Source organism: Muscardinus avellanarius (genome assembly GCF_963383645.1).
Source record: "Muscardinus avellanarius genome assembly, chromosome: 9".
Lineage (NCBI taxonomy): Eukaryota > Metazoa > Chordata > Mammalia > Rodentia > Gliridae > Muscardinus > Muscardinus avellanarius.
In genome coordinates, this window is record NC_137795.1 from 53,849,005 (window position 1) to 53,863,440 (window position 14,436).

General features: G+C 32.2%; 1 protein-coding gene across 10 annotated transcripts in view; it reads right to left on the bottom strand.

The window, feature by feature from the left end:
• The window catches only part of CACNA2D1 (calcium voltage-gated channel auxiliary subunit alpha2delta 1), a gene marked incomplete at both ends in the record, with an annotated part of 507,019 nt that overhangs the window by 186,557 nt on the left and 306,026 nt on the right, over positions 1–14,436 (bottom strand). For all 10 annotated transcript variants that reach the window (XM_080701701.1, XM_080701708.1, XM_080701709.1 and 7 more), the window contains one exon: positions 4,716–4,757. In XM_080701701.1, coding sequence (XP_080557827.1) covers positions 4,716–4,757 — 42 coding nt within the window. The remainder of the gene's footprint in view (positions 1–4,715; positions 4,758–14,436) is intronic.

A 14,436-nucleotide genomic window follows, 5' to 3' on the forward strand; every position in this document is an offset into this window, starting at 1 on the left:
CTGTATAAAATTATGAATATATACTTTAGTTTATGTGCAAAAATCTTATTTTAGTCAATATTAGGATGTTAATTATTCTAATATTAATAGAAACACTTAACAGATAAGTCACCTGAATCTCTCATAGCTGATAAGAAAAGAAGCCTTGGCAAATATGATTTTCATATGTGGAATACAAAAAATATGTGGGGGCAGACTCCAGTAGTAGAAAACAATTTTAATGTGTTAAATTATCTTTTAACAGAATGTTGAGAAGTCTTTGAGGAAATAATTACTTTGGACATTAGTGACAGCAGTGGAATTTGGCTTGGTCCTTCTTGTAAATGATGTTCTACATGAATAAAAATGCATTAAAATATCTAAAACCTTGGACCATAAAGTATCAATTTTGGGTATTCTAAAATAAAGCAAAATGTCAATGAAAAATATTTTTGTGCTAAGATATTTATTTGAATGCAAACAATCAAAAGGGAAAATTAAATTTCCTAGGTAGAAACATTAATTGTATTGTATTATAGCAGCTGAAAACAATGATCTAATATATCAGCTGAAAACATTTTCACAGCACAGAAAATGATCATGCCACTTAATAATTTGGTTACTTAAAAAAATCATGAAAGTAAGTAAATATATGTGTGTGTGTGTTGATTTCAAAAAGCTTAAAATGCCCTCAGCTGGTTTAAGAGACCCCTGTCTGTAAATAAAATATAAAATAGGTCTGGGATTATAGCCCGGAGATAGAAGGCCCCTGGGTTCCATTCCCAGTACCACCCAAAAAATAAAAATAAAAAAAAAAATAAAAATTTTAAAAAATATAAAAAAGCTAAAAATGCAACAAAAATAGTACATTTACAGTAGGTAAAAGGGTAATAGTTATTTTTGCCTTCCATTGACTATTAAATTTCATAATGTTGTTGTGGTTCCTATACATGCAAGTATATTCTTTATACAGATACATATTCTCATTTGATTCCAAACAATTCAGAATTAAAATGAACTTTAGGGATCACCTTTTCAATCATATCATGTCTATGATGAAAATATAACTTTTAATTTTAATAGGTTTTAATACCTGTTAGGAACATGATTTTTTTTTTTTTTTTTTTTTGCGGGTCTGGGGATGGAACCCAGGAGCATTCGACCTCCGAGCTACACCCTCTGCCCTATTTTTTATTCTTTATTTTGAAACAGGGTCTCACTGATTTGCAAAGAATTTCACTAAGTAGCTGAGGCTGTCCGCGAACCAGGATTCTCCAGTCTCAGCCTCCCAAGTGCTGGGATTACAAGCATGCGCCACCTTGCCTGGCTAGGGACATGAATTTATCTCCAATTTCTATTCTAGTTCTCCTTAGACTATGCAACACTTATTGCAAATTGTTCTGGCACAATTATTATTTGTATATAAAGAAATAGAAAATTTTTCTTGAAATGCTTCCCATAATGTTAAAGTTTCACATTTAAAAGTTGGTATTTTGCTATTTATATGATTTTGGTAAATTTTCTAAATTTCACATTGGGCCTAAAAAAGAAAATAAATCATTGTGTAGGAATAATTACATCCCACAGTGGTATTTTACATATGTCAATAAGAAAATAGAAAAACTAAAAGAAGGGGCATGCTCAATAGCTTTATTTCCATGAATTCTTTTCTCTGTGATAGAGACTGTTATTTGAATATGTGAACTAACTCTTCTAAAGGCAAACTATGGAAGAAAATATTGAGGACAACTCAAGTGCTCCAAATATATAACTTGTGCACTTTTCCACTTGTAATGGGCATGTATGCTAACTTTGAAGCACTGTGATTGAAAGCAGGATAGTGCGTTCTAAAAAGTCATCTTTACATTTGTGTATAAGATGGTTAACATTTTAAAAAAGAAAAATGACCAATTTCTATGTAAAATAAAATTGTTCCAAATATGATAGAATTTGATACAAATAAATATACTTTTAGGGCATTTTGTGTTACCTGAGTTTGTTCTTTATATTACTCCTACATCATTAAAATGATATATGTACTCATCATAAGAAAGATATCCCTAGCAAGCCACTATATGTCTAGAAGGAAGAAAATGCCTTTAAAACCATTAGTTCTTTATCTATTAAAGGGAAAAAGTAAACCTTACTTCAATTATAGTGTTATTTTAAGAATTAAAATAATTTGTATAAAGTGGTTAGCAGTAATTCAGGCAAATTTAATGTTCAATTAACTTTGGTATTAATAAATATTAAGAGTCATGATATAATCTGGGGAGCTGTGACATTTCAGCAAAGTATATTTATTGTGATTTTTAAATACTAACTCTACTTATTTTCTTTTTTCATATTCCCCTTAAATCTTTGGAGGAAATTTTGATAGAATAGTATAGAAATGTTTTGATTCAGATTGAAAGCATGTAGATAAAAAGAAATTTTATTACATTCAATTATGTTTTGCTCCCTGGTTTTTGTTTGTTTTATTTTGTTTTGTTTTGTTTTGGTGGTACTGGGGTTCCGGGAAGCCCTTCTACCTCCGGGCTACACTCCCAGATCTATTTCATATATATATATATATATATATATATATATATATATATATATATATATATATATATATATAATTTTTTTTTTAAACAGGGGATCTTAAGCCAGCAAGGATGGCTATGAACCTTTGCGATCCTCCTGTCTCCACCTCCCAAGCGCGGGGATTACAAGCGTGCGCCACCACGCCCGGCTGCTCCCTGTTTTATATCAGGCTTTAGATGAATACTTAATGTTTAGGCGGACCTCAACAAATATCCCAAGAAAGAGAAGTAGAAAGAGATGGAATACTTCAAACTTATTCTATGAATCCAACATCACCTTGATGCCTAAAAAAATAAACATATCTTAAGGAAAAGAAATTACAGACCAATATCCTTGATGAACATAGATGTAAAAAATTTTGATAAAATAATAGCAATTCATATTCAATAACATCAAGAACACAGTACACCACAACCAAGTTAGTGTCACTCGAGGGACACAGAGTTGGTTTAACATACGGAAGTCAGTAAATGTAATCAATCCCATAAACAGAACAAAGGACTGAAGCAACCTGATCTCAATAGATGTAGAAAAAGCATCCGACAAATCCAACATCCGTTCATGCTAAAAATGTTGAATAAATTATGGGCAGAAAAAAAGCATAAAAACAATATATGATAACTCCAAAGCCAACATGATACTGAATGAGGAAAGATTCTCGATATCATTCCCATCCAATGTGGTACTTGAAATTCTAGCCAGAGCAATAAGGCAAGGGAAGAGAAGTAAAGGATACAAATGAGAAAAGAAGAAAGTGAAATGATCTTTATTTGAGGATTACATAATTCTTTACTTAGAAGATCCAAAACACTAAATTAGAAGTATTCTATGGCTGATAAATTTAGCAAAGTAGCCAGATAAAATATCAATTTACGAGTCAATTTTTTATACACGTTCATAAATCTACTAAAAATGAAAGCTAGAAAACAATACTATTTGGGGGTAAATAGTTATATGTAGATTTAATTTTTTATGCAAATGGCAAAACATGAGAATTTAAAAAATCTAGGCCATTTCCATTACTGGAAATTGGTCACTTCAGACTGTCTCTGGAACATAATTTCTTCATTCCATGCCATGTTTTCCACTACAGAAAGGCAGTCATTTCAGACCCTCTTTTCTCTGGGACATAATGCCCTTTAACACAGCCTTCTTTTATAATGGCACCCACTAACCTAAAGAAACCTCTTATACTGCTCTAAAAATTAATGTATGCTTTAGTTTAAATTTTTGAAATGTTTCCACCGTAACTGAACTGTCGCCTTTGTGTCTATCTAAACATAAGAATACTAGAAGTGACTCACTAGAGCTAAAATAATGCATGTTCTTAAATAATTTAAAAGATAAATTTGAGCCATTCACTTAAAAAGTCCCAGGGATGTGGTGAGGATTTGGCTCAATAGTAGAGCATTTGCCTAGTGTGCACAAGGCTCCAGGCTCTGTCCCCAGCCCCGCAAGGAAAAAATGGCTTATCACATAACCAGTGTTTGAAAGATTGGAACAGTAGGATTAGTTGTCACATAGCTCCTGGGATATCATTCACACTGGAGTTGAAATAAATGGATTCCCATAGTGTGTGCAATTTATACTAGACATATGTAGTGATCCTGGTTACAGAAGCCATTCAGAGATGGATGGGTTCTGATCTCTGTCTTCCAAGTTCCTAATGTAATGCAGATCATGTAATTAAATGCATTGGACTGAAGTACAGAGTGCAGTGGAAGTTTGGATCCAGCAAAACACATGGCACTTCTACGGAGGAAAAAGCCAGTAAAAAGTTGTTAAAAGTAACATAAGCAGCTGGGTGTGGTGCTGCACACCTGTAATCCTAGTACTTGGGAGGCTGAGACAGGAGAATTGCAGGTTTGAGATAAGCATCAGCAATCTAGTGAGATCCTGTTTCAAAACCAAAAATATAAAGAAGCTCTAATGTCTAGCTTGGAGGTAGAATATCTCTGGGTTCAATTCCCAGTGCTCCCCAAAGAAAAAAATGTCATATAAGCCTAAAATTGATCATTATCTTGCTATGTTTCACTAGTATTTTATATAATCTAAAAATTTTTGAAAACAGTCTGACACACTCATTTTGCTCTCTAAGACCAGTCATTCTATTATAACCAAGAATTTAATGTAAAATTTGTAATACTCACATCAAGATCATCCTTAGCATTGTAGTACACAACTTCATTGCTCTACAAAAAAAAGTAAAGAGGAGTACATTATTGATTGCAGTAAGAAAATTACTGGATCAAACACTGATTTCATGTTATGCATATTTAAAATAATAACACCTTGATAATATTCCATTCACAATATAGTCCATAGAAATCTATAAGGATTAGCCAATATTTTCTAAGAACATTTAAAACAGTATATCAGTGGTATTAGAAAGGCACATTTTGCATTGGGAAAAAGATCTTAGTATAGGACTGAAAATAAGTTGTCAAGTAAAAATATGTATCAAATGTATCAACACATGCAGGTAAACATACACAAATAGATTAAACACTAAATGGAATAACATAAGAACCAGGTAAATAAATATCTAATAAATCCTTTGTTGAACTATGATATTTTAAATATAAGTATATATAAGCATAATAATGCAATATATGATTACATATATTTTAAGTATTAAAATGATACTTGAAAGCCAGGCATGGTGGCTCACGCTTGTAATATCTGTGCTTGGGAGGCTGAGACAGGAGGATCGCGCAGGTTTGAAGCCAGGCTTAGCTGGTTTAAGAGACCCTGTTTCCAAATAAAATATGAAATAGGTCCGGGAGTGTAGCCCGGAGGTAGAAGGCTCCTGGGTTCCATCCCCAGTACCACCAAAAAAAAAAAAAAGAAGAAAAAAAATGATACTTGAAGAAATATGTTTCTATGCAATATTGGCAGAAATTTCTTTATGAGGTTCAGATGAGAAATCAAAAGCAACTGGATTCAGATAACAAAAAATCAGATTATCCAACACCCTAATATTCTCATATTCTAGCAAGGTGGTGAATTAGCATTGGCTTTTAGCAAAAATTAATTCAAACGGACAATCCTTCTAGATATCAATGTTGCTGAAAATATCATAAATATAAATTAGGGCTACAAATTGTGTTATAGAGGGAAAATGGAAAAGAACAAAATACTATCAAGGAATTTAAAATTCTTGTCTCTCAGGCCAGCCAATGCACTGTAAACTAATCTACCTACTTTTTTCTCCCTTTCCTTTCTCCTCCTGAATTGATTATAAATATAGTTCCTCTTCTATGTTGCCAGAGCTAAGTTGAATACTATGTAAAGAAGCATTTCCTCTGCCTTTTATTTTTTTAGCTTTTTTATTGATGCATTAATAGGCATAAATCTTAATGGAGTACAAGATGGTAGAGACATACATGCACACATCACTCATTTAGCCCTTCCCCAATTCCCACCCCGTTCCCTCCCCGCTCCTTCCCTCTCATGTTTGGCTTACTGGTTGACTTTGATATACTTAAACATATAAAACACTAAAATTTTATTAGAAGCAAACACAAAATACAGATTTTTAAAGGAAATTACTAAATAAATTCACTAAATAAATGCATATAAAAGTGTTTTGAAAAAAATTACTAGTTGAGATAATAGATATCATATGTAAAAAGGGATTCCATAATCATGACATTAGAAAACAGAGATAAAACTGTCACTTTTTAGAAGAATCTCACAAAGCTTTGCTATATAACTGTACTTAAAAATCTCCAGGAGGAAAACATACTTTTTTTTTTAATTAGTTGGCACAGAATTCAGCCTGTGCCTTTTCTGTTTCTTTGGAAAACACACCATTAGACTGAAGATACAAAAAATGTATGTCAATGTGATAGCCAACAAAAAAACTATATAAATATTAGAATATATAATTCATAAAACTACATGAAGTCCATGAGCTACAATTTCACTTAGAATCAATAGAACCTCGAAAAGGTATCATTTGATTTTTTAAAAAGTATCTGGAGAATCTTAACATGCAGAAAGTTCTAACTTCTGAAACATTTCATAGCATTAATTTTGTAATGAGTTAGAAATAAAATCAGAACTTATCATACATACAAAACAAAAGAATCCACCTGAGACCCAAACCTAATTACTAGTTTATTGATTTTACTGCAACTCTGTAATTTATACTTAAGAGACAATCTTCAGTTCAGAATGTGGATTCCAGCAAACATTAGCACACTGAGTAAGTTTATCCTCATTTTAGACTTCATTTTCTGCCCAAGTCTTGCTTATCTTTTCAGAATTGGAACATGTAGAAAACAAAGTGAAATGGCATTAAATTTTAACCAGTCCAACATCATCTTTATAACAGATATAGACATATTTTACACACTTATTGCTGTGCCAAGAAATATATTGCAGTATATGAGTTATAAGAGAATAAGTTAATTATATCTACTCCTATCCCCTAGGTAAAATAAATATTGGCACAAAACAACCTGTCTGTGTAGAATTACACTTGGCTCATAGTAGACTGATTAAACTGGTTAGTAAAATTTTTAATATGTTCAACCATGTAAAAAGTAATTATTAAGCCGGGCGTGGTGGTGCACGCTTGTAATCCCAGCATTTGAGAGGCTGAGACCAGAGGATCGCAGTTCATGGACAGTCTCAGCTACTTAGTGAGGCCCTCCACAATGTAGTGAGACCCTGTTTCAACATAAAAAATAAAATAAAAGTAGGGCAAGGGGTGTAGCTCAGGGATATAATGGTCCTGGGTTCTATCCCTCAGACCTGAAAAAAAAAGTAATTACTTATTAAACCTAAAGTTAAGGTTAATCCATACACTATCAGGAGAGAGTATAACTATGATAAATAACTGTGATAATAAACTTGATATAAATATTTGATATAAATTGATTATAAATTTATTTGATATAACTTGATTATAAATATTTTGATTCGAATAAGATGCATTATGCATGAAATTAAAATAAATAAAAATTAAAGTAAATATAATCTAAGTTTAAGAATATCCAAATTACTTTTTACTCTCCTACATTTTACCCCAAACCTGTTACTTAACTCCTCTTTCAGAAACAGTATATTTCTTCTAAAATTTATTGGAAAAAAATATATATATACTGATGTTTATTTAAATCTTATACATTTGCACATGCTTTCTCTATTTGGAAAGACTTAATTCCACAACTTGGCTTTCTTAATGCCAACTGAAGAAAAATGCATTTGTAGATATATGGATATATAAGTGTTATGTAAAAATATCTGGATATATATATGTGTTATATAAAATATATTAAGATATATACAGCTATGTTAAACTAGTCATAAAATACTACATGCTAAAAATTCATACTCCTTGGAACTGTCTATATATATTATAGTTTATTTGTTGCCCAAAAGATTTTTCTCCCATTCTATAAGTTGTCCCTTTATGCTCTTGATGTTTCTTTTCTACAGCAGAAGGTTTTAAATTTTATGTTATCCCATGTATTGATTCCCAATTTTATTTCCTGAGATTCAGGGATCTTATCCAGATAGTTTCTGCCAATGCCTATATGTTGGAGAGTTGGTCCTATGTTTTCTTCTAATATTGTAAAGTTTCTGATTTAATTTCCAGGTCTTTGATCCATTTTGAGTTCATTTTTGTGGAGTGAGAGAGATAGGTGTCTAGTTTTTCCCAATGCCATTTGTTGAAAATGATATATATATAATCATTATATATATAATCATATATAATCAGATATATGATTATAATGATTTTATATATATACACACACACAAATACACACACACACACATATGTATATGATGTTTGGGTGGTACTAGAGATTGAATGCAGGGGCATTCTACCTCTGAGCTAAACTCCCAGCCCTATTTTATATTTTTTATTATTTGAAACAGGGTCTCACTAAGTTGTGGCAGGCCTCATTAAGTAGCTGAGGCTGGCCTGCAAACCTGCGATCCTCCTGTCTCAGCCTTTATATTTCTATTTTAAAAGAGGTCTTTCTTAACACAATGCTCATTTTTTACATGGTCAAAATATATACAAAAACAAATATGTTTTTATGGAAAATGACAAAATGGTGAAGCACTTAATTAAATATATATACACACACAAGTTAAGAAGCTAACACAGACTTTAGAGAATATGTAACTACTTATAATCAGTGCTAGGAACATTTTTCTTTACCTCTTGTTATAAATATGCTTTCATTTACCAAACCTAAAACTTTCCATTGGTAACATGCACATTTTATTATTCTCTTATTACATGTGACTGAAAAGTTCAACTGACTAATTTGATTATGAATAGACTCATAAAATAGATAAAAATTTGAAGAAAGTGTAAATGGGTTACAAAGTCCTCCTCTATGGCAAAAAGGCACTAAATATTTGCAAGCATTCATAAAGCATTTAATTTTTATAACCATATGAGGATATTTTTTCAATCCCAGTTCATCATATTTTCTTAGAGAAAATTGTGACAATTTTTTGGAATTTTTGATTAGACAGTTTCAGAATTATTTGGCACAGAAATTATTTTAAGTATGAGTTTGAGAAAAAATTGTAATTGGGTGAAACAGCAATTCTCTTTCATATCATATTTATATTTATAGCTTTATTCCCTACTGCATAAAAATATATATTAAGATGTGTGCAGCAACATTAAACTAAATCAGTCTTCAGTAAAGCAATTGAAGTCACTGAATCACCAAAATATATCCAGAGTCAATCTTAAAAGGAATGGGATAAGGAATAATTTTCAGGAATAAAAGGCAATTTACACTAAATCAACCAAATTTTCTGTTCTGATGTTGTAGAGATGAATTTGGGATGAAAGAAACTCTGTGCTAAAAGAAAATTGGGGGAAACAATTTTATAAACACAACCAAGTGCTTTAAGGGGCGTAGACTCTGTCCCCTGCTTCCATTCCATTTGGTCTTTGTACAAGATGTATGGCTGCCAGAATCAGCAGAGGGAGGGAGCCATGTCCAACTAGCTGAGCACATTATTTGCCTGACTTTCCCCGTGCTATGTGGAACAAACTCTAATGAATAATATTTGCACAGCAACCACAAGGAGCAAGTTCTCACCCTTCAACTCATCTGTAGCAAGAAACTGATGAAACTAAGCCAAGTCTTTGGCCTGTTGTACATGAAAAGTCTCTGACCATGCTTAGATGGCATGCTCACATTAATGGAAATTCTCCCAGCTTCCAAAATATGTGAGAATTAAGTATTTTAGGTATTTCAGACATTCTTTATTGATCAGTGAGATACAGAAAGATAAAGAAGAGAAGTATTCTTAATCACTTGTATATGCTCAGTCAAAATTCCCTCCATCTTCCCTCCAAAAAATATATAGTTATACCAATATGATTTAAAGCTATAATTAAAACTCTGGCATGCAAACTAACCACCATCAGCACAGATGATAGAACAGAATCATCTTATGTCTCTATTATCCTTCTGCCTAAATATTTTAGTGAAAATTATTAAGCATCTTAGAAGGCATTTCTTATTCAAACACAGAGGCTTTCAGCAGATTGTAGGGCATTATTTGCAATATGATGGAATAGAGCCAGAAACAGCCTCAAACTGGATTCATGGATTAAACCTTTGGAGAGCTATTTTTCCTAATTTAAGCACCACCACATGACAAGAACAAATTGTTTTGTTTCTGATTTTTAACCAAGTAGTTTGGTTATTTATTATCTCCTTGAAACAAATTTGCCCAAATGGTCCCTGCTAATATAATCCTTCTGGCTACTGAAATTTAAAACCTCCCCTAGCAAGTTGAGAGATAAATTACTTTAGTCTCCTCATATCTATTGGGAGTCAAAAATTAAATCTGGGCAAAGTAGAGTATTCCATCTTAAAAATGTATATTGTGAGTGACAGTTACTTTCCTATAAAAGTTGGCCTCTGGTGATTAGTTTATGTTAAAAAGTTTAGGCCTAAGTACTAAGCTTACATGCAATTGAAACCAGAGGCATTCTACTACTGAGCTACACACTTAGTCCTTGGTTGTTGCTGTTTTGAAACAGCTACTTGCTAAGTTTATGAGCTTGACCTTGAACTTATAATCTTGCTTTCATTTCCCAAGTATTGAAATTGCAGGCAAACACCACTGTGCCCAACTCAGGACAAATAATTTATTATTTTCTTGTTAAGTTTGTCAAAACTAGATTTCTAGCTCCTTCAATTAACAGCACTTAGAGAAATACTATATGCCTTCCAATGTGTTTTCCATTTCACTCTCCTGTTACTAACAGTCAATTCTATCTGCTTGGACATTTCTGTTGAGGCATTATGAAAACATATCTGTTTCAGAAGTTGTCCTTCTATCCATTTCCTGATGCAAACTGATCCTTTTTCCTTAAGGATTTAAGGATGTCCTTAAATCTTAAATCCCTTAAAATTTTCATCATCTTTTTTTTTCTGTGTCCATCTATTTATTAATAACATTCAAGTTGTTAGCAAAGTATGATAAATATTTGTGAAATAAAAATCCAAATGTATTATGGCATAAAAATGTTGTTTAAAACTTAAAATTCTAGCAGAAGATTAAACATCAAGAAATCCAAAAGGATCAAAAATTTCTAGCTCATAAAGACAAGCCATTTTAATATTCTTCTAACATTTCTCCAATGATCTCAAAGTCAAAACTTAGCTCCAACTTAGTATTTTGTGTATAGTGTATCAGCAAGTCATTATTTCTAAAAGTACTTCTATCAATTTCATCACATCAACATTCCACTAGATTTCAGTTGCATCTTAAAATAATTAGAGCCAATCATGGTGGTGCATACCTGTAATTCTCATACTTGGGAGGCTGAGATACGAGAACCACATGTTTGAAGACATACTAGGCAAGTAGTGAGACTCTCATTAACCTGGCAAGATTCTGTTTCAAAATAAAAATACAATAGGGCTGGGGGTATGGCTTGGAGGTAGAATGACTAGGTTCAATCCCTACTACCACACACACACAAAAAAATAAAATTTAGTTATATGTTTCAATATTACAGTTTCTGTTTTAAAATATACAATTAAAATACCATTGTTAACGATGCTGTTCAATGATCTATCGGGTATAATGGAAAAATGTAATTCTATCCCATTGGTGAACTCAGGAATTTCATTCATAAGAATAAGTATGTAGTTAAGCTTTGTACCATGTCAAGCCCTTACAATGGAAACCTAAATTATCTTCCCCCCTTAACCTTGGCCTTTTTTCCCCAAAAATTTTACTGCTAAAAATAAACCAGAATTTTAGATAATATTGATCTCAATTTTGTGTATTAGAAAACTATGTCCAACAGTAGGCAATCTGAGTCTAACAGAGGTCTTTTGGTCCCAAACCAGATACTTGTCCCTCCCATCTCTCTACCCCCATATACTATTACTAATGCAGGAATGAGCAGCCTTGTGGAATCCTTAATATACTATACACAGTTTATCTAGTAATGAAAATAATGTTTACCATTTGAGATACATTTTGTGTTCTTCATTTTGTTTTATAATCTGTTAACAATGCAAACTTAATTGGATTCCAATTTCTTTACCTTAATGAAAAAACTGAAAAACAATTTTGGCCTCTGTAAGCTTACTTCTGTAAACATTTTATCATAGTTATTCCTCAGGTAATTCTCATTATATGTTCTTAATATTATAGGGTTTTGTTATTTTTTAAGTTTCATTATGATTTATGTAAAGTGAGGGTAAATAGAAGTATTACTTACTGTCCCAGCACATTAACTAAGCAACAAACTAAGCCACCAAAGAGGAGTCATCCTATCAAAAGATAGTAGCTCCAAGCTGGGTGAGTGATACATGTAAATAATCCCAGTATGTGGGAGATTGAGATAGGAGGATTTTAGGTTCAAGGCCAGCAAGAGACTCAGCCAAGTAGTGATCTTTTTAATTTTTCAAAATAAAAATAAAAAGCTAGGTTTACCTCAGAACAGTCTGAGTTCAATCTCCAGGACAAAAAAAAAAAAAAAAAGAAGAACAAGAAAAGTAATAGATTCATAGATCCACGTGTCTTTATTATGTTAAATACTTAATTGCCCAGAGGGATTCCAGCCTCAGGATGAACTATGAGGTGAGTAACACAATGGAAACAAATACTTCTAACATTCACCAAAAGAAAAATTTACTTCTACATAAAAGTATGTGCTTTTTAAAATAGGAGAGATGATAGAATTGGTCAAGTTTGAGCAGAGACTGTTTTCGTTGATACTAGCATAGTGTCTATAAAATTGAACTGCTACTGAGTAGAATGATAAATGGATAAATGAGTACCATACGCCTATAAGAAATCCTTAGAGATTCTAGATTAAAATAAAAAATGTGCCTGTTCAGAGACACGTGTATAGTCATACAAACAAAATGTTCAATACAGGCTACTTTTGCTCTTATGAGAAATTTTAAGTAGATTCTGATTTCAGAGTTCCTTGACTCTTGAACTTCAAAAAAGATCAATCCCCTTTAAACATTAAAAGCCACATCAATTTATTTCTTCATTTGATAAACTTTAATAGGAATCTGCCTATAAGCTATTCTGGTGCTCCAAATGATATTAATAAGTATAAAACTTAAATCATAGGAGAAAAGCAAAAGTAGAATATATGAAGATAAATATATTATTTTCTGCAGGCACAAAATCTCCGAGGAAACTCAAACTAGAATTGAACATTGTGTACACACATCCATAATGCAAAGAAACTTGCTCAAATCTCATTTAATCTGTAACTTCAATGAAGCTTTGGGTATAATCATCTAAAGCATTAATATTTAATCCAAAAATATTTCATTTTTGTTCTCCTTCCTATTGACTTAGACAACTCACAGATCTTCTTGACTCAGAATCAGGTTAAAAGGATTTGATCACATATATTTGAGATCTTAGCAAAAAAGTTGTATTAATTTGTCCAATGATTATTAGCACCAACTTTCCAAATTAATCATATTCCACCTCAGGAAATTATCATGCTAAAACTAAATACAAAGACTCATGGTCAATAAATTACTGAATATAAAATAATATGGCCAAAATTAGAACCTCAAAGGACAGTAAGTTGGTAAGTAGATCAATTTAACTTCTCTTTCATTGGGCATGAGAGACTACATAAGATTGAAAAGATCTGTGAGGACAAGAAATAGCCATTATGTGCTGTTTATTTATGTGCTGATAATATTTACAGATATTATCACATAAACCTGAAACAATCTTTAAGAAATGGAAGAGGTATGATCTTTAAAAATGATAAAAATCTAAAAAACATTATGCCATGTTGCTCATTGGCTCCCCACTATTTTTCTCTACTCTCTCTCCACTCCCATTATTGAGACAATAGGTCACAGCACTATAGATAAAAAGAGGTAACACTGAAACAAATACATCATTGTTTAGCTTGAATGTCATATAATACCTAAGTCCCTTTAAGATGATAGTCTTAAGAGCTAGAATTGTTAAAACAAAAGGAGAAAAAAAAATTATGGATAACTTTAAGCAGGCCCAGTGGCACACACCTAAATCCCAGTGACTCTGGAGGCTGAGGCAAAAGGATCCCAATTTCAAGGCCAGCCTGGGAAACTTAGGGACTTCCTATCTCAAAATAAAAACATGAAGAAATATGGCTCAGTGGTGAGCACCCCTAGGCTCATTCCCCAAACACATACACACACACACACACACACACACACACACACACACACACACACACACACACAATTGATAAAGCCAGGAAATTTAAACAATGAGTCACAGATAAAAAGAACTCAGGCAATGCAACAAGAAGCACTTGTCTCCATTAAAAAAGGATTGCTGAAAATTATCTGCATTGAAGTGAGAGGTAAAAAAGTTGAAGGGGAA